Genomic DNA, 19,121 nt, shown 5'->3' on the forward strand with positions numbered 1-19,121 from the left:
CCTGGGCCACGCCGGGGCTACCATGATCACGCGAGCCCTGTCCCTGCGCACCTTCAGAAGGACCCTGTGGACCAGAGGGAAAGGGGGAAACGCGTAGAACAAGTGGGTCGTCCACGGAATAAGGAAGGCATCCGCTATAGACCCGGGCTCCCTGCCCTGAAAGGAGCAGAACGCCTGGCACTTCTTGTTCCCCCCGGACGCGAAGAGGTCCACACGGGGATAACCCCACCTCTGGAAGATGGAGAGGGTGACGTCCGGGCGAAGGGACCACTCGTGCGATAGGAAGGATCTGCTCAGGCGATCCGCCAGCGTGTTCCGTACTCTGGGGAGGAAGGAAGCCGTGAGGTAAATGGAGTGGGCTACACAAAAGTCCCAGAGTTGCATCGCCTCGTGACATAGGGGAGAGGATCTGGTGCCGCCCTGCTTGTTGATATAGTACATGGTCGTCGTGTTGTCGGTAAACATTGCGACACAACGACCTTGAAGCTGGTGACAGAACGTTTGACAAGCAAGGCGGACCGCTCTCAACTCCCGCATGTTGATGTGCAACCTCACCTCCTGCGGGGACCACAGGCCCTGCGTTCTCAGGGTTCCCAGGTGGGCCCCCCAGCCAAGATCTGAGGCATCCGTTGTCAGGGACACCGAGGGCTGAGGTGGGTGGAAAGGGAGCCCCGCACACACTACGGACTGGTCTAGCCACCAGTCGAGAGAATCTAACACCCCCTGGGGGATTGTGATCAGCATGTCTAGCGGCTGCCTTGCCGGCCGGTAATGTTCAATGAGCCACAACTGGAGGGGCCTCATGCGGAGCCGAGCATAACCGGTCACAAATGTGCATGCTGCCATGTGGCCTAACAGGGTTAGACATGTCTGTACTGATGTCAAGGGGGCTGCCCGCAATCGCTGAACGATCGCCGACAATGCCTGGAACCTCGGCAACGGCAGAAGAGCCCTGGCGACGGTGGCGTCCAGGACGGCCCCGATGAACTCCACCCTCTGCGTGGGGATCAGGGTGGACCTGTCCATGTTGATCATGAGGCCCAAGGTAGCAAACAGGCCGGTGATCACGCGGACGTGGCTGCAAACTTGCAGTTCCGACGTGCCCCGAATTAACCAATCGTCTATGTAAGGGAACACGTGGATACGACTGCGCCGAAGATGTGCCACAACGACTGCCATGCATTTTGTAAAGACCCTCGGGGCCGTAGAAAGGCCAAATGGGAGGACTGCAAATTGGTAGTGAAGGGGGCCCACCACGAAACGAAGGAAACGTCTGTGGTGTGGCCAAATGGCAATGTGAAAATAAGCGTCCTGCATGTCGAGGGCGGCGTACCAGTCTCCCGGATCCAGGGATGGGATAATGGTCCCCAGGGATACCATGCGGAACTTCAACTTCACCAGGTATTTGTTGAGCTCTCGCAGGTCGAGGATAGGCCTGAGGCCTCCCTTGGCCTTGGGGATCAGAAAGTAGCAGGAATAAAACCCCTTGCCTTTCTCGTTTTCCGGAACCGCCTCTATAGCTCCTTTGTTGAGGAGCGTCTGTACCTCCTGTCGAAGGACTTGCTCGTGAGAGGGGTCCCTGAAGAGGGACGAGGAAGGGGGGCGGGAAGGAGGAAACGATGTAAACTGCAGGCGGTATCCCGTCTGCACCGTACGCAAGACCCAGCGGTCCGATGTTATTTGGGTCCACGCCGGAAGGAAAAACGAAAGGCGGTTGGAAAACGGGGGGGGGAAGGATCCGTGGGGGAAACTGTTACTGCGCCCTCGGGCGCACCTTCAAAATTAAGGCTTGGGTCCAGGCGGGGGCTTAGAGGAGCTTTGATTCTGCCCCCCTTGGTTCCCCGAAGGCCTACGCCTTCCATTCCTGCCACGGCGCCTATTGAGGTCCTGCCGTTGGCGGAACTGGGGGTATGGCCTGCGCTGCTGTTGCTGCTGTGGCCGGAAGGGTCTGCGCTGCGTTCCCAGCGTGTGCATCCCTAGGGAGCGCATAATGACCCGATTGTCCTTGAGACTCTTAAGTCTGGGGTCTGTCTTTTCCGAAAACAGGCCCTGGCCTTCGAACGGGAGGTCCTGGATGGTATGTTGGAGCTCCGGTGGAAGGCCAGAGACCTGCAGCCAGGAGATACGGCGCATCGTTACCCCCGAGGCGAGGGTGCAGGCAGCCGAGTCTGCAGCGTCCAAAGAAGCTTGCAACGATGTTCGTGCAACCTTCTTGCCCTCGTCTAGGATGGCCGCAAATTCCTGGCGGGCGTCTTGCGGCAGCAGCTCTTTAAATTTGTCCGCTGCCACCCACGAGTTAAATGCGTACCTACTGAGCAGGGCTTGTTGGTTCGAAACCCTGAGCTGCAGGGCCCCAGCGGAGTAGACTTTGCGTCCAAGGAGGTCCATACGCCTGGCCTCCCTGGATTTGGGGGCTGGAGCTTCCTGTCGATGACGCTCCCTGTCATTCACCCACTGCACCACCAGGGAACACGGTGTCGGGTGGACATGGAGGTACTCGTAGCCTTTGGAGGGGGCCATGTACTTCCTCTCGACGCCCCTCGCCGTAGGGGGGATGGAGGCCGGTGACTGCCAGATTGTATTGGCGTTGGCCTGGATCGTCCTAATGAAGGGTAGGGCGACCCTGGTGGGAGCATCCGACGAGAGGATGGTGACAATCGGATCCTCGATCTCAGAGACCTCCTCGGCTTGTAGGCTCAGATTCTGAGCTACTCGCTTAAGGAGGTCTTGGTGCGCCCTGAGATCCAGCGGGGGGGGGGGGCTACTGGAGGAGGTGCCAGCCACCGCTTCATCAGGGGAGGAGGATGAGGAGACCCCCGGCAAGAAAGTGTCCAATGGGGGGGTCCCCCTCGGCCCTCGCCTCTGTCTCAGGAGCCAGAGCGGAGTCTTGCTGCTTGGACCCTTCCTCTCCATCCGGGGAGGGAGGGGGGCGAGACAACGAGGCTTCCGGCACCCTGTGCTCCGCCGTCGCAGGCCTAGCAGGAAGCTGTTGGGGGCCCTGGGCTTGATGGTATGCCCATGGGGTCCAAAACCCCCACTGCTGCGGGCCTTGGTCCTGTTGCGGCGGGTCTTGGAAGAGCGCCGCCTGCCGGTCGGTGCCCAGCGCATACCCGCTGTCTGTCTGCGAAGACACCGACGGCTGCCTAGAAGGCCACGGCGGGGCCGACCCTGGCTGGTAAGGGTCTGCGCGGGTCGGCACCGAAGATCTTCTCGGTACCGGGGATCGGTACCGGGAGTCATAGCGGTGCCGGGACCGGGACCGGGTTCTGTCTCGGTGCCGGGATCTGGACCGGTACCGGCCGCCGCTTCGGTGCCGGGATCGGGACCGGGACCTGCCACCGACGCGGTGCCGGGAGGTCGACCGGGACCGGGACCTGCCACCAGCTCGGTGCCGGGAGGTTGACCGGTGCGGTGAATGACGGCGGGACTGGCTCCTGGAGTCACGGTGCCGGTATCGACGGCTGGAGTCCGACCGCGACCGTCTGGCGGTCGATCGGTGCCGCGAGTGCGACCGGTACCGCCGAGGGGAGCGGTGCCGGGACTGCGAGCGGCGGTGTGATCTTGATCTGCCGTGGCGTCGGGACCTGGATCGCGAGCGCGAGTCCCGAGACGGTGCCGACATCATGGGCTTGCCTCTAGATGCGACCCGTACCGGGGGTGGCAGCTGGGTAGGCTCCGTTAAGGCAATAAGGTCCCGTGCCGAGGCGAAGGTCTCCGGTGTGGATGGGACCAATAGCTCAACCCCAGATCTTATGGGGGAGCTTGGCGGCACCGGACTCGACGGACCCGCCGGGCCCAGAGTCGGCGGTGCCGGCGGCGCCGCGGCCGATGTCAAGGCCGGGCGCTCCAGTCGGGTCTGCCTGGCTGGAGTAGCAGACGCTGACGGTCTCGGCTCTGCACCCGGTGCCGGAGAAGGTCGGTGCCGGGGAGTCTTCCCGGTGCTGGCGCCGAGATCACGGCCTGCGAAGCCGCCGGGTCAAGTGCCGCCTCCATGAGGAGAGTCCTGAGTCTTTGGTCTCTCTCCTTTTTTGTCCTGGGCTTAAAAGCCTTGCAGATGCGGCACTTGTCCGATCTGTGCGATTCCCCCAGGCACTTCAGGCACGCGTCGTGGAGGACGCTGGTAGGCATAGGCTTCTTACAGGCCGCACACTGCTTAAAGCCCGGCGAACCAGGCATAAGCCCGGTGCCGGGTGCCGGGAAGGGCTACAGCCCCCGGCGAACAACTATCTACAACACTATTTACACCTAATTACTTACTAACTACACTTAACGATCTAACTAACTATAACAATAACGAGAGTTAACAAGGAGAGCTAGGGACGTGGAGGACAGCTATGCCGCGCTCCACAGTTCCAACGACCGACACGGCGGTAAGAAGGAACTGAGGAGCGGGTGGGCCGGCAAGGGTATATATCGAGCGCCATGGGGGCGCCACTCCAGGGGGCGACCTGCCGGCCCACTGGAGTTGCTAGGGTAAAAAGTTTCCGACGAACGTGCACGCGCGGCGCGCACACCTAACTGGAATGGATGTGAGCAATCACTCGAAGAAGAACCATTGTTCTGCTGTCATACTGGATTTGACAAGAAAAGGCAGAGCTTTGCTAAAGGAGGTAAATGCATCCATGTACATGGAATAATATTCTATTGAGGGTGACCTTCCTTCATCACATAGCATTGACCAAGTTGTCCTGCTCCCATGTTAGACATGGAAGCTGGTGCAAAAAGGCAGGTGTCAAACACTAAAATACTGGCAGTTAAAGTGTGCACCTCAATTACTAGACCCCTCAAAATAACTCTGCACCACCAGCAAGAAATACATAAAGGAATTGCAGGGTAGCCATGTAATTCAATCCTACTTAATTTCAAGTGGTGCAATTTAGTTCTAGATAAAGACTTGCCTTGTTAGAAATCAGATGATGAAGTGGCCTTTGAAACATTTATATACTATTAAGTCCACAGTCAATCAATCAGCCAAGAATCCCTAGCAATCTTTCAGGAAGAAGTTCTCCCATGCAGCTTGCAGAGCATGGGGGAATTTTGAGTGATGAGGCAAAGATGAAAAGTAAGGCAAGGGAGGATGACAACCATATACAAAAGACAAGGAAGCACAATTTTTTTTTTTATTCTTTCTGGGAAAATGGTTTGATTTGCAGAGAATGCAGGGACATTTCTGGTAGAGGGAAAAGGGTGCTTTATGCAAGACGCCTAAAAAACAGGTAACCTCTTTCAGTGGCAGTCAAGGGTACTTAAGTATGCATGCAAGTGCTTTGCTAAATAGGTACAGAGTGCTAAATGGGGACTATGTCTAGACAAGAATCAATAGCAAAATACCAAAAAAAAAATGGTACTTTGTATTTATAAAAAAATCTCAATACATCTTTAAGGAGACATCTGTAGTATGACAGTTCTACAGAGAACCAATTTTTTTTCCCAGTAGGATTGGTTTACAATAGCCTACATCAGCACTTTATTTCTAAAATTCACTGTGTGTGCGCACCTCAGCTGCGAGGAAAGCAGCTCAATACATAACATTTTCTTTACATCTGTTTTAGGACTCAGTAGCAACAACAGATTCCATTTTAAATATAGCAACTATTTATTTTAATCAGTCTGTTCTTGTTCTCAAGGCTACTAGCTATTTGTTCTTTCCAAGAAAGAAGTGTGGCATAAAGCATCAGGAATAACTGATACAGAGAGTGACATTACGATAATGAAATAGAAGATTTATTATTTGTAATTTCTCTGATCTTACAGCTCTCTAACAAAAGTGTGACCTAATCACACTGCATCCTGTGTTCTCACCATCCACTAACAGTCATTAGATGGACTAAAATAAGGATTTTGACACTTCTAAACCACTCTCAAGGCATCCTATTCAGAAGGAAAGTTTGTGGACTGCTATTCTGGTGGCAATCCTTAGCTGAACCGAGTGCACCAATTATCTTTGACATGACATCAATCAACATACCGTGGTTAAAGAACTAGTTATAAATAACTGATAAAACATGCATGCTTGTTAACTAGCAGCAGCAAAGACAGCATTATATTATAAAACACTCATATAACACCTTTTAAAAGACATACCTTACTGTCAAATAGTGAGAGAGGTTTCACACTTTTCAGAGAAAACCTCATGATTCCGTATAATATAGTGCACAATACCGACTGGTGTTCGACAAGTGGGTAGTGGATGTGTTTCTGCTCCAGGGCTAGCTCTACTATCGAGATTGGTCCTTCAGCTGACACCCAGGCATCTTCTGTGTCCAATACTGGAGCTTGCATTTCATCACTACTAACATCAGCCTAGTACAACCAGCATTCAAAAAAATTATTACTTTACGATACTGTTCAGAAAGATTATGAGAATCTCTATTAAAAACAAACAGGAGTTATATTACATGCCACAATTTCTTTTGCAAAAAAGTATTTAAAAAAATAATAGAAATGTTCCATGTTCACTGGAAAATAATTTACAGACTTTGGTTAAATGAAGTCATTAAAGTAATTGTAGCTATACAGGACTGGCGCTAGTGTTTTTAGCGTCCTAGGCGCACGGCCATTTCACTGCCCCGCGCACTGGTCCCGCGGCTCCGGTGGAGCTACTGCAGGCGTGCCTGCGGGAGATCCACCGGAGCCGCCTGCCGCGACCACCCCCCCCGGCAAAATGCTGCCCCTCAATAATCCTGGCACCCTAGGCGATTGCCTAGGCCGCCTAAATGGAAGAGCCGGCCCTGTAGCTATATTATTCACGTTGCCTTCAATTTTCATGGTGAAAACCCACTACTAAAAACCATGTATATTCTTATGTATTTTCTAATCAAAAAAATATTTACCTCCATTAAGGTTTGAAGAAGATCTGAACATGAGCCAAGAAAAGATGTCATTGCAGTATCACCCATACCTACATCCTATTAAATAAAGATAAATTTCTGCAACGTGATTTCACTTGGATGCATTTTAAAACATTTTAGTTGCAACAGACAGAAAGGAGGGTCTTTATCAGTACTGTTTACATTTCTGGGAGGCCCGGCTTTGCTAGAGAGCAAACAAAAAGCACTACCACTAATTTCAGTTCCTTTATCTCATTATGTTAAGGCCAAATAGTTGTAACAAAAGATTTGGATAAAACAGACAAAAGTAGGATTTGAGACTTTCAAAAAAGCTTGCAACATCTGAAAAAAGTCTTGTCTATAAAAGTTGCTTATTCTATCCACTTAATACACTGTTCTATTAAGTAACTATATTCCGCAAAATGTTTTATCAGAAACAAACAACGCACTATCCCCAGAACATAGTTTCAGTTAACTCTTCCAGTTGATAAAATTATGTGGACAAAATGTTAGTCGGTAAGCTTCCGTCTCAAGTTCAATTTCTGTACCATTTTTACTAGATTTGTCTACACCTTTCAACTTAGATTTGTCAAACTGGAAATTTAAGACTGGCTAAAATTCATCAATATTGTTTATTTTAATCTTTCCCACCCAGATCTCCTTATGCGTTGGCACATTAAAAACATGAAAAACTGATGTAATGACGATTGAAACAAAATGTAATCAAATATTTCTAAATTCCTTGTCATCTTTAGATAAATAAAGTATTACTTGCCCTTCTGCATAATCTGTCCTTCGGAGCTTTTCCAACCTATTATAGAACAAATTTTCAGCATAAGTCTGACACATGAGCAATCTATTTGTTAAAGTATTAACTTAATATTAGTAACTTATTTTCTTTATACAATAGAAAAAAAATTCTACAAAGGTAGATACAATATACTGGTTATCTTAATTAAAAGAACTGTGATTGGCTACAGGTCATAGTACGAAATAATAGCTGAGAAGCAGTTTCTATGTTGAATATTTTCAATGGGCAAAGCTTTTGGCAAAAATATTCCTTACAGGCTGAAGTTTTCCACAGTCTCTCATCTCTGTGATTTATTTATCTGCCATCTGAAAATCATGCAACAGTCATTTTCAAGATGTTTAAACATTCTATAAAGTCTTCCTTATGAAATAAAAAATAGTTGCAGAATGATTGTAACATTCCTAACCTAAGAAGCCTGTTATTTATGTTCATCTGAATAGCACGTATATGTATTTTTCTATAGAGCTTAGAAACATTTACCCATGGTGAATACTATTCAAAAATCTTGTGGCATGATAACAACCCTTCCTAACTTTCCATCTTTGCCAGTGTTATTTATTTGGGTTGGTTTTAATACTAGTGTAGTAATTTTATAACTTGTATTTCAAAACTTTAAATGATGATTGAATTATGTAAGTCGGTGACTTTCAAGACTGGAAGCTGATGAGATACAAGGTTAAAAGAAGACAAAACCATCTGTCCCAGCTAAAGGCTTGACTCTTGGAATAACATGTTAAATAGGCTACCCTCAGCTAGGAGAAAATCTGTGTCATTGCAAGATAGAGCTACCCTCTTGGGATCCAATTCAAGTTTCAACTGTTTGAACTGATTTTTCTAAAGATGCATCTTTAAACGAGGGTAATCTTCATTTGCCTTTTTACTTAATATTCACAAAATTATCCCATACAAGAATGCTAAATATAAGTAAGGAAATTCTTAGAGCAATCCTTCATAAATCTCTGAAGCACTGCAACCAGTTCACTGGTTTTTGAATCATTTGAATATTGAGGCAGAAAAAAATAAAACTCTTAGCAGCTAATGGCAAACTCTGGCTCTCAATCTCTTCAATTTGCACTGAATTTGTGTTTCAAGGTTGACAATCATACTTTCCTGTTACATGTGGAGCATGTTCAGTTATGGAAAAATGTGAAATGTTAAGTTGAAATTTCTCTGTTCTTTTTCATTTCTAGCTGAGTCAATCACACTGGGCCTGATTCTGACCTAGTATATATCAGGGAGAGTGAAGGAAAAATTCCACTGAAACAAATGGAGTTATGTTGGTGTAAAACTGATGTGAGAGGACTAAAAGGCACATAAAACTCAAACCAAAGCCTACTGACAGCAACTCAGGGTATGTCATAGAATCATAGATTATTAGGGTTGGAAAGGACCTCAGGAGATCATCTACTCCAACCCCCTGCTCAAAGCAAGAACAATCCCCAAATCCCTAAATGGCCCCCTCAAGGATTGAACTCACAGTCCTGGGTTTAGCAGGCCAATGCTCAAACCACTGAGCTATCCCTCCCCCCATAAGTACTGCATGCTAACCGATTGCGCCGCGGGAGTCCTGTTTTTTTTTTTGGCGCCCCGGCCGCATATCCGCCCCAAGATCAGCAGGCAGTGATCAATCCAGCGGGGATCGATTTATCGTGTCTAGTCTAGACACAATAAATCGATCCCTGAGCCCTCTCCCGTTGATTCCTGTACTCCAGCGCTGCTGAGGCGCAAGCAGAGTTGACGAGGGAGTGGCAGCAGTCGACTCACCATGGTGAAGAAACCACAGTAAGTCAATCTAAGTACATCGACTTCAGCTACATTATTCACATAGCTGAAGTTGTATAACTTATATCAATGCCCGCCCCCCCCCCCCCACACACACACAGTGTAGACAAGGGCTCAGAGACTCCCAAAGACCTCAGTGATGCAGGATTGGGGCAACAGTATCAAGAATGAAGATGAAATACATGACAAATATGAAAAAGTAGTAAGGAAAAATGGACACTGCAGAATGGCAATTGAGATAGGGAAACTGCAATAAGAAAATTATACAAGGTAAATCATCACACTTTCCTGTCTGTCTGAATGCTGAGCAAGAGTCAGATCTCTGTTTCCTGTTTGGGAAAGTTACAATAGTACTGCTAAGCTCCAATTTCCACAGCTCAATGAATCTTCGGCAGATGATGAAAAACACATGTAGATGGAAGTTACTCATTCCCATGGTATAAAGATCTCACTGATCCAAACTCTGTTGTGATTAGGGTACCACAGCACAGTCTAACCAACAGCTGAAGGAAGATATAGGTCCCTGGAATTCATATAGCAACTTGAATTAAGAGCATCCACCATGCTATACCTAAAGTCTGTAAGTTGGAGGACTTTTCATAGTCACTTTGGGAATTCAATAACCGCTAATATATCAAACAGTATTTGGGGCAGTTTATATTTTGAGAGCTGTGGGAAGGCTGGATAAGTTATTACAGATATTTAGCCTTTTATTGTTATATTGTAGTATGTATAAAAGCTTCTAAGGAGCCCTCAACTGGAGCTTTCAAACACATTTAAATACATAAAGTAAAGGTAGCTTACTTTTAACAGATATTGCACATGGATATGTTCAAAGTGTTAGGTAAGAAAGTATGTTAAAAGACTGAATAAACAAGGCAAAGAATATTTACCCGTACTTATTTAGATGTTAATGCACCAAGGTACTACAGAAGCAGGGGCTGTAAAAATGCAAGCAGTACCATTAAGTAAAGAAGTTTTGCTTAGGAGATGTGACTAACTGAATTCTTCTGCAGCCATGAGTCTAGTTGCAGAAGGGAAATGAAAAAATTATACCAAAAAAAAAAAAAAAAGATAAGCCACAGAAAGGAGAACAGGGAAAGAAGAGGGGACAGAAATGATGATACCCCAGCATCTCTAAAGTCATCACCAGCATATTACTTTGGTACTCCCCTCTTTTGCCCTAAAAACTACTACAAACATCTGGACTTCTCTGTACTAGCATGCTAGCGATCAATTAGCTCCCCTGTACAACTTGCAAATTGATACACTTGAGGTAAATTCCTTCAGTTTAAATAGACCCATTATTTAATAGCGGCACTTAAACACAATTTGGAATCACCCCCTTTCCTCCCTAAGTAAGCTAGTTAATTCAGTACTAAATGTCTGAAAGCTCATTAACAGACATATTTAGGAAGGACATAGCATGGCAGAACTGATGGCAAACAGGTCCTATAATATAAGACTGATTCAGCAAGCCAAGGGAGTTGAAAGTGTTCAGCACCATCCAGGATATGTTTTTGCATCTTAATACCCCAAAGCCTAGAAGGAATACGGTACTCAAGCCAAAAAGCAACTTGTGTGTGATCTAATAAAGGTTTCATGGTAAAAACCATCAAGTGCAGGTACAGAAATGCATAGAAAAAAAATCTATTTCTTGGGTTATCTATTAAGCTAATTTATTAGTTATTAGGTTGATAAAATGTATAGGATAGATAATACAGGAGTGGAACGCTCACATTCCTTAAAATCATTGGTAAAGATTTTTAAGACTTACATTTTATTGCAAAGGAGAACTTTTTGGAATTCACCAATTCAGTATAGTTTTATGCTAGTGTCAAGTGAGAAAAAAATTAAGTGTACACTCATTATTGGTGTGTGAAAATATCTGCCAACTTCAGCTGCCTATTAAAACTTACAATAAGATCGTTTTCCAATACATGCTTTTCAAAAACAACAAGTGTTACCCAATTAATATAATGAAACCACCCAAGCAGCATAGTTTACCTCTACAATCAAAGATGCGCCAAAAACATAAAAAACGTTTTAAATATTTGATAGCTTAATTTCTCTGTAAATAAAAAATTAATCAGTAAGAACTGAACTTAAAAGTAAGCCACAATAGCATATTTACCTTGTCCATTAGGTACGTAGCAGCAGAGAGCCTTTTTACTATAAATGTATTCCACATCATTAGAGCAATACCTAAAAACAGTCACAAAATATAAACTTCATCTGAATGGAGCATTAAAACAGATTTAATGTAAACCCATACAATAAAGTTATTACAGAAGAAGAGAGAGAAGACTGTTATAAAAATTAATGGTACAATAGAACAGAGATGAAACAGTACTTTGAGACATAGATTAATCTGTCTCCAACAAAAGGATAAAAGTCATACTTTACTATATAGTCACACAGTGGTCTCATGGGATTTGCATTCACTTAAGACCGCATCTAACGCCAAAGCACAAATAGTTCAAACCCCAGAAGTACATGGGCCCAGTGTTCCTTTAGTAGTGGGGAATCAGGAGAGAAGGAGATTGCAGAGGGAGGCAGATGTCAAGTCAGCCAAATTATAAAGCAACAAGGACAAAATCCAGTTTCAATTTCAGAAGAACAGGACTATTTTGGAGCCCAGAAAGATTCATTACATCTATGGCTAATCCATTAAGAATATCATATTGTGTACAATGATTAAAGGAACTGTTAGACATGCAGCGAGTCTGGGGCTGAACACAGAGTATAATAGGTTATCACTAGTGCTTTAGTCATATACTGTATTGTGCTTGAAAGCAGTGAAGTGGCCTAGAACAGGACTATGTTCTGTGATGCACAGTGTAAATAGGCAATATTGAAGGATAGGCCCTGAGTGATGGAGTTGGGCTAGGACTAACCCCCATAAAGATTAAAAAAGTTAGCCCAGTTTTACAGAAATGTGTTTGACCATGCTTCAAACTAAACTAGTTTTCAACAATTTAGCAAAAGCATGTGTGGATGTGACCAAATAGTGTTATAACAAGGAAGGACTTGTGGGTTTTTTGGGTTTTTTTTAAACATAGTTTAGCCCTAGCTACATACCTCAACCTTTGTGGAAGAAAAGGAGTGCAACTAGTTAGAAGGGGAAAACTGGGGGAGCTTGAATGTCAGCATCAGAGTCCCCGATTTAGGCAGAGCTGCTTGGCCAGCACAACAAACTGTACAGATTTAAAATGAATCTCTATGTACACTAATTTATTTTTCTCTCTTGAAAGTTTATCAAGGATGTTCTTTAACAATAGTTTTGTACTTACCATGCTGTATGTGGGCATTAACAATGCATCTGAGGTGATCTATAGATCTAATGAGAAAACGTGCTTCCTTATATGAAGGGGGAAGAAGAATTAAAAAAAGAACACATTATTCAATTATTCAGTGGCAGTTTCAAAAACAAATTGTGAATTCTTAAAAAGATGTTAATGCAGATGGTTTTCAAGGAACTCATTTTCCAGTTAAAGAATATTTTAGGATTTCTTTTATTACAAGACTTGTTATATTAATTTCATCTCTTACCGTCAAGCAAATGCACATACATATCAATGCCACCTAAGCGAGTCATCACTGAACACTGCGATTCTAATGTAATTTTCCAGAGTTTGTTTTAGTTTATATGCTGATGACACATTTCTTGCAGAAATGTACCTCTCTTGACTGCTGATGGTTCATCTTGCAAATGCAATTTTATTTTTGTTTTAAAAAACTAAACCATTGTTTACCAAAAATAAGTCTGTTTTAGAGTCCATCTTTAAAAAATCCAGAGTAAGATGAACCTTTACTATGCAGTGAGGAGCCCAATATCACAGATTTACTGAGTCAGAGATGCTGACCTCAGTTACGAACTCGATGTTCAGCACCCTCCCAGCATCAGAACTTAAGGGAGCAGTTACAAGTAGGGCTGTCAAATGATTAAAAAAATTAACCGCGATTAATCCCACTGTTAATAATAGAATACCATTTATGTAAATACTTGTGGATGTTTTCCACATTTTCAAATATATTGCTTTCAATTACAACATAGAATACAAAGTATACAGTGCTCACTTCATATTTTTTATTACAAATATTTGCATTGTAAAAAATAAAAGAAATAGTATTTTCAATTCACCTAATACAAGTACTATAGTGCAATCTATCATGAAAGTTGAAGTTACAAATGTAGAATTATATACAAAAATAACTGCATTCAAAAATGAAATAAGGTAAAACTTTAGAGCCTACAAATCCACTCAGAGAAAGATAGTGCAGTAAAGTAACCCTAACCAGATCAGCATTGTGTATTTGTGAGCTATGCAGTATTTCAAATCAGAAATATGAATGCTAATTCACGCCAATATTTTAAAAGGGCTCTAGAGGTGATCCAGGCATTTACAGACTGGAAAGGCTAACGTCAGTACTGGGCAAATTAGTTGAAACAATAGTAAAGAATAAAATTGTCAGACACATAAAAGAACATAAATTGTTGGGCAAAAGTCAACATGGTTTCTGTAAAGGGAAATCATGTCTTACTAATCAGAGTTCTTTGAAGGGGTCAGAAAACGTGGACAAGAGGAATCCAGTGGACACAGTGTTCTTAGATTTCCAGAAAGCCTTTGACAAGGTCCCTCACCAAAGGCTGTTACATAAATTAAGTTGTCACGGGATAAGAGGGGAGATCCTTCCATGGACTGAGAACTGGTTAAAAGACAGGGAACAACGGGTAGGAATTAATGGTAAATTCTCAGAATGGAGAGGGGTAACTAGTGGTGTTCCCCAAGAATCAGTCCTAGGACCAATCCTATTCAATTATTCATAAATGATCTGGAGAAAGAAAGTGGCAAAGTTTGCAGATGATACTAAACTACTCAAGATAGTTAAGACCAAAGCAGACTGTGAAGAACTTCAAAAAGATCTCACAAAACTAAGTAATTGGGCAAAAAAATAGCAAATGAAATTTAATGTGGATAAATGTAAAGTAATGCACACTGGAAAAAATAACCCCAACAATATGATGGGGGCTAATTGAGCTACAACGAATCAGGAAAGAGATCTTGGAGTCATCATGGATAGTTCTCTGAAGACGTCCACGCAGTGTGCAGCCAAAAAAGCAAACAGGATGTTAGGAATCATTAAAAAAGGGATAGAGAATAATATGGAGAATATCTTATTGCTCTTATATAAATCCATAGTATGCCCACATCTTGAATACTGCACACAGATGTGGTCTCCTCGTCTCAAAAAAGATATACTGGTATTAGAAAAGGTTCAGAGAAGGGCAACTAAAATGAGTAGGGGGTTGGAATGGGTCCTATATGAGGAGAGATTAAAAAGGCCAGGACTTTTCAGCTTGAAAAAGAGGAGACGAAGGGGGGATATGATAGAGGTATATAAAATCATGAGTGGTGGGGAGAAAGTGAATAAGGAAAAGTGATTTACTTGTTCTCATAATATAAGAATTGGGGCCACCAAATGAAATTAATGGGCAGCAGGTTTAAAACAAATAAAAGGAAGTTCTTTGTCACACAGCGCAGTTAATCTGTGGAACTCCTTGCCTGACTATAGGCTAGGACTATAACAGGGTTTAAAAGAGAATTAGATAAATTCATGGAGGTTAAGTCCATTAATGGCTATTAACCAGGATAGGTAAGGAATAGTATCCCTAGCCTCTGTTTGTCAGAGGGTAGAGATGGATGGCAGAAGAGAGATCACTTGATCATTGCCTGTTAGGTTCACTCCCTCTGGGGCACCTGGCATTGGCTGCTGTCGGCAGGATGCTGGGCTGGATGGACCCTTGGTCTGACCCAGTATGGCCGTTTTTATGTTCTTACAAAGAACTTCCCCTTTTCCCAATAAAACTGACATTGTCTTTCTGTCTGGCATACACAGGCTTTCCGGTCAAGGTGGATGATATCCTATATTCCTAGCATCTAAGACAGAGGTGGGCAAACTACGGCCCGCAGGCTGGACCCTCCTGCCTAGCTCCTGAGCTCCTGGCCTGGGAACTAGCCCCCGGCCCCTCCCCTGCTGTTCCCCCTCCCCCACAGCCTCAGCTCGCTCCACCGCCGGCACAATGCTCTGGGCGGTGGGGCTGCAAGCTCCTGGGGCAGCGCGCTGAGCCCAGCCTGACCTGGTGCTCTGTGCTGTGTGGTGCACAGCCAGTCACCAGTGCTCCAGGCAGCATGGTAAGAGGGCAGGGAGCGGGGGAACAGGGAGGTTGAATGGGGGCAGGGTCCGGGGAGGCAGTCAGGAAGGGGGGAGTTGGATGGGATGGGGGGGCACTCAGGGACAGGAGTGCTGGGGGCAGTCAAGGGACAGGGAAAAGGAGTGGTTGGATGGGGCAGGGGTCCTGTCAGGGGCGGGGGTTCTGAGGGCACCCAATTACTTAGGATGGAGAGGGGTTGGATGGGGTGACGTGGCCAGTCAAGGGCAGGGGTTCTGAAGGCGGTCAGGGGACTGAGCCGGGGAGGGTGTGGATAGGGCAGGGAGAGCAGATACAGGGTGGGGTCCGGGTCACGCCTCCCTCCCCAACCAGCCCTCTATACAATTTCAAAAACCTGATGTGGCCTTCAGGCCAAAAAGTTTGCCTGCCCCTGATCTAAAGACTTTCTTTTCTTCATTACTTAAATTTGTGCTCCCAATTTATCACAGTCTAGTTTTGATTAACTTCCTTTAAAAAAATTTAGCTTCAATAAGTAAATTAAACACAAGTATAAGTGTACCAAAAAAATTAGATTACATTACCTCCGGATCTTTATTCCATTGCACTACATATTCCCAACAACAATGTGTGTGTAATATATCCAATTCAAGACTACAAGGAAACTGCTGATATGCTAAATGCAGCAACTCTAAAACATAATTGAAGAAGTTAGAGACAACTTTTTCATCCTATTCACAATTTCTACTAATTCAAAATAATTCAGCCAACTCAGTCCTCTGAGAAGAAATTACTTTGTATTTTTACCTAGGATTGTTTCCATGCCCGTCTCTGCTCCTTGATTCTCAAGGGAAACATTCTTGTCAATTTCTACAGATTCCTCTGTACTTTCTGTCTCTTTTTTCCGTTGTGCCAGCTTCAGTATCATGGGACTGAAGTCTTGTTTGAAAATCCATTTTGCTACACTATCAGCAATACCTCCTAAGATGCAAAAGGAAAGTATAAGGCACAGTCAAAGTTTGCCAGCTGCATTTTAGAGGTAGTAAACTTGGATCTAAAACATAGACAAGGGAAGAGACTCATTTATTTGGTAACACAAATCATTAATTGTATAATTTTTATGTCAATTAGAAGATCTCAATCAAGTAATTGGTTAGAAGCCTACAATGCAGTCTCCAGAAAAGAAATGAAATATGTAATTTTTACTATTTTAAAATAATTAATTTAATTAACATAAACCCAGTGAGACTACTCCAAAAATAAGGTGCCATTCACTGGAGTAAGAGTGATAGAATCAGTAAGAAAGTTAATCAAATCTGCTTTACAAGAGAGCATACCTTTCCCTCCTTCAAGCAACTTCTTTACAGAGAGTCTGGAGAGTGGCTCAGCCTGCAGAGATGATACTCTGGTTGTCCTCGTTCTCACTTTACTGTGCAATAGTGTCTGAAGTATCAGACAATCTTCTAATTGTTTCAGTAGAAGTTTCCAATATTCAGTATCAAGGGAAAGTGCTTCCCAGGAATCTGTGTCAGCACCTACAACTGTTTGGGAAAACTAACAAAGGAGGTTGGTTGTGAGCTTTTTGCAGACCAGCTGCAGATGGAGAATGAACAGTTATACAAAATAAATCAATATTCAAATTCACTCACAGGTCTTACAATTTCTTAAATACACGTATACATGTGAAAGTATCCACATAAAATGTGCACCGCCACATATTCCAAAAACCTCAGTCTGTTTCTGGCCAAACATCCACCTGTAGACCAGACACCCTCTTACACCTACTTTCCCTACATCATATTCATTTTGAACATGGGCTACAAAAAAAAAAAACTGACCACTCTTTCCTCACCAACTACTTTCCATTGATACCAATATCTTGCACATTTACCCTTCATACACAGACTTAACCTTCCACAATTTCAACTTCCCACTATATCCAAAAATCCAAAACATTTCACCTAAATACAGTTCTATCACCTTTTCTATATAAAAACATCATGATTTTAGACTGATATCTTTATGCCTTCCATGTCTATAAGCAATGCTTTGTTTTGCATTGGAAACCTGGGAATCTGCAAATAACTTTTGCAATCAATGGTGCAAAGTTCCAATTTCTAGCTCTGTAGAGTCATGAGGAGATATCGGACCCTAATGCTGTCAGCAGTCCATGACTGAATATCAGCTAGGCCTCAGATCAATATATTTCTTGGGAGGAAACTCCACTTTGGGGAAAGGAAGAAAACTTTTGTGGTTGTTAGATTTTTATTATTTTTTAATTGGGGCTGTTTGAAATTTAAGGGTGGATTTGAAATATTAGTCTAAATCTTGGCAAAGATGGATTAGTGAGCAGAGCATTAAAAATGGGTGCACAGTAAATACAATCCATTGCACCAATGGGTGAATTAGAGCAACATTAATGGGACACAGTCACTTAAAAAAAAAGCAAGCTTCTGTTTAATGTTTTTAGCCCACTGTTTCAATTAACAGATACAATTACTACTATAACAGATTAGAAACAAAATTCCCCTCTCCTGGCCCCCCAGTAGACTTCAGGGGAAATTTATAAGGCACTTATATTCCAGCTACTCCGTCAATATAGGGCTTAAGGGATGCCTAAGTCTCATGCTGGACCTCGGTGCAGGAGTGAATTTCAGCCTTTGGACATTTAACAGCAGTTTGTGTACAGTCAGTTTCACAGTTTCTCCTGTATAGTTAATTTTTTCCCTTGCTGAAAAGACCCTTCTTACAAACAAGAAGAGAGCAGCATAATGCTTTTAACACTTAAAAAAAATCAGAACATTACGATGGAAGGGGAAGGGGATTTAGATAATCAGGAACTTTTTTTTTTTTTTTAATTAGTCCATTTAAAAATATTCACACGGTCAGAAACTGGCAGTTAGGCAGTATCCAAAACAACTTAAAAGTTCAGCTTTTTAAATCAACTAGGCTTCCAGCTGGTCTCCCTTTAAGTGACCCTTTTGATCTTGCAAAACTTCAACTTATTCAATGTGAAGAGACACCCTTCAATTCACACTGTAAAACGTACTGTAGGTATCTCTAGATAGGCATTGCAAGCCAATATGCTATACAATTCATACACCTGGGCAGATTAATTTGCAAGCTCAAACACAAGTTTCCAGGCTTCTGTTCCTTTGAGTCCTATCCCAGAGCACTGTGTGTTTTATGCTGGTTTCTGAGTGTTACTTAGTGAAAGGGCAGGAGCTCTGCATGAATCTGACACAATTATTGCTGCAGGGAGGGAGAAGTCTCAGATTTACTTACCTTTTTTTCTGCCATGCTGTCAGTGATCTGTGCAGTTACGGAATGCCCAACGTGTGCTGATAATAAGGCAGCTCCATTATTTTCAGACTGAATACAAGCTGTGCGCATTTGCTGCCACCAGGGGGAAACTGACTGAGAATCCCATGACTCATCTATCGCAACTGTACAAACAAAGGGAGGGGAAAATAATCACCTGGCTGTGTTAAGAGATTAACTAGCAGAGTAACAACCTGACTTTGGA

At 43.9% G+C, this 19,121-nt stretch overlaps 1 protein-coding gene across 6 annotated transcripts in view; it reads right to left on the reverse strand.

Annotated features, from left to right (window-relative positions):
• Positions 1-19,121, reverse strand: part of RAB3GAP2 (RAB3 GTPase activating non-catalytic protein subunit 2) — an 85,421-nt gene that overhangs the window by 8,665 nt on the left and 57,635 nt on the right. For all 6 annotated transcript variants that reach the window (XM_050948424.1, XM_050948423.1, XM_050948422.1 and 3 more), the window contains exons 23-31: positions 18,881-19,041; positions 16,933-17,149; positions 16,403-16,576; positions 16,180-16,286; positions 12,717-12,783; positions 11,558-11,628; positions 7,606-7,641; positions 6,834-6,908; positions 6,085-6,303 (exon numbers count right to left, since the gene is read on the reverse strand). In XM_050948424.1, the coding sequence (XP_050804381.1) occupies positions 6,085-6,303; positions 6,834-6,908; positions 7,606-7,641; positions 11,558-11,628; positions 12,717-12,783; positions 16,180-16,286; positions 16,403-16,576; positions 16,933-17,149; positions 18,881-19,041 (1,127 nt within the window). The remainder of the gene's footprint in view (positions 1-6,084; positions 6,304-6,833; positions 6,909-7,605; positions 7,642-11,557; positions 11,629-12,716; positions 12,784-16,179; positions 16,287-16,402; positions 16,577-16,932; positions 17,150-18,880; positions 19,042-19,121) is intronic.

Source organism: Gopherus flavomarginatus, chromosome 4 (genome assembly GCF_025201925.1).
Source record: "Gopherus flavomarginatus isolate rGopFla2 chromosome 4, rGopFla2.mat.asm, whole genome shotgun sequence".
Lineage (NCBI taxonomy): Eukaryota > Metazoa > Chordata > Testudines > Testudinidae > Gopherus > Gopherus flavomarginatus.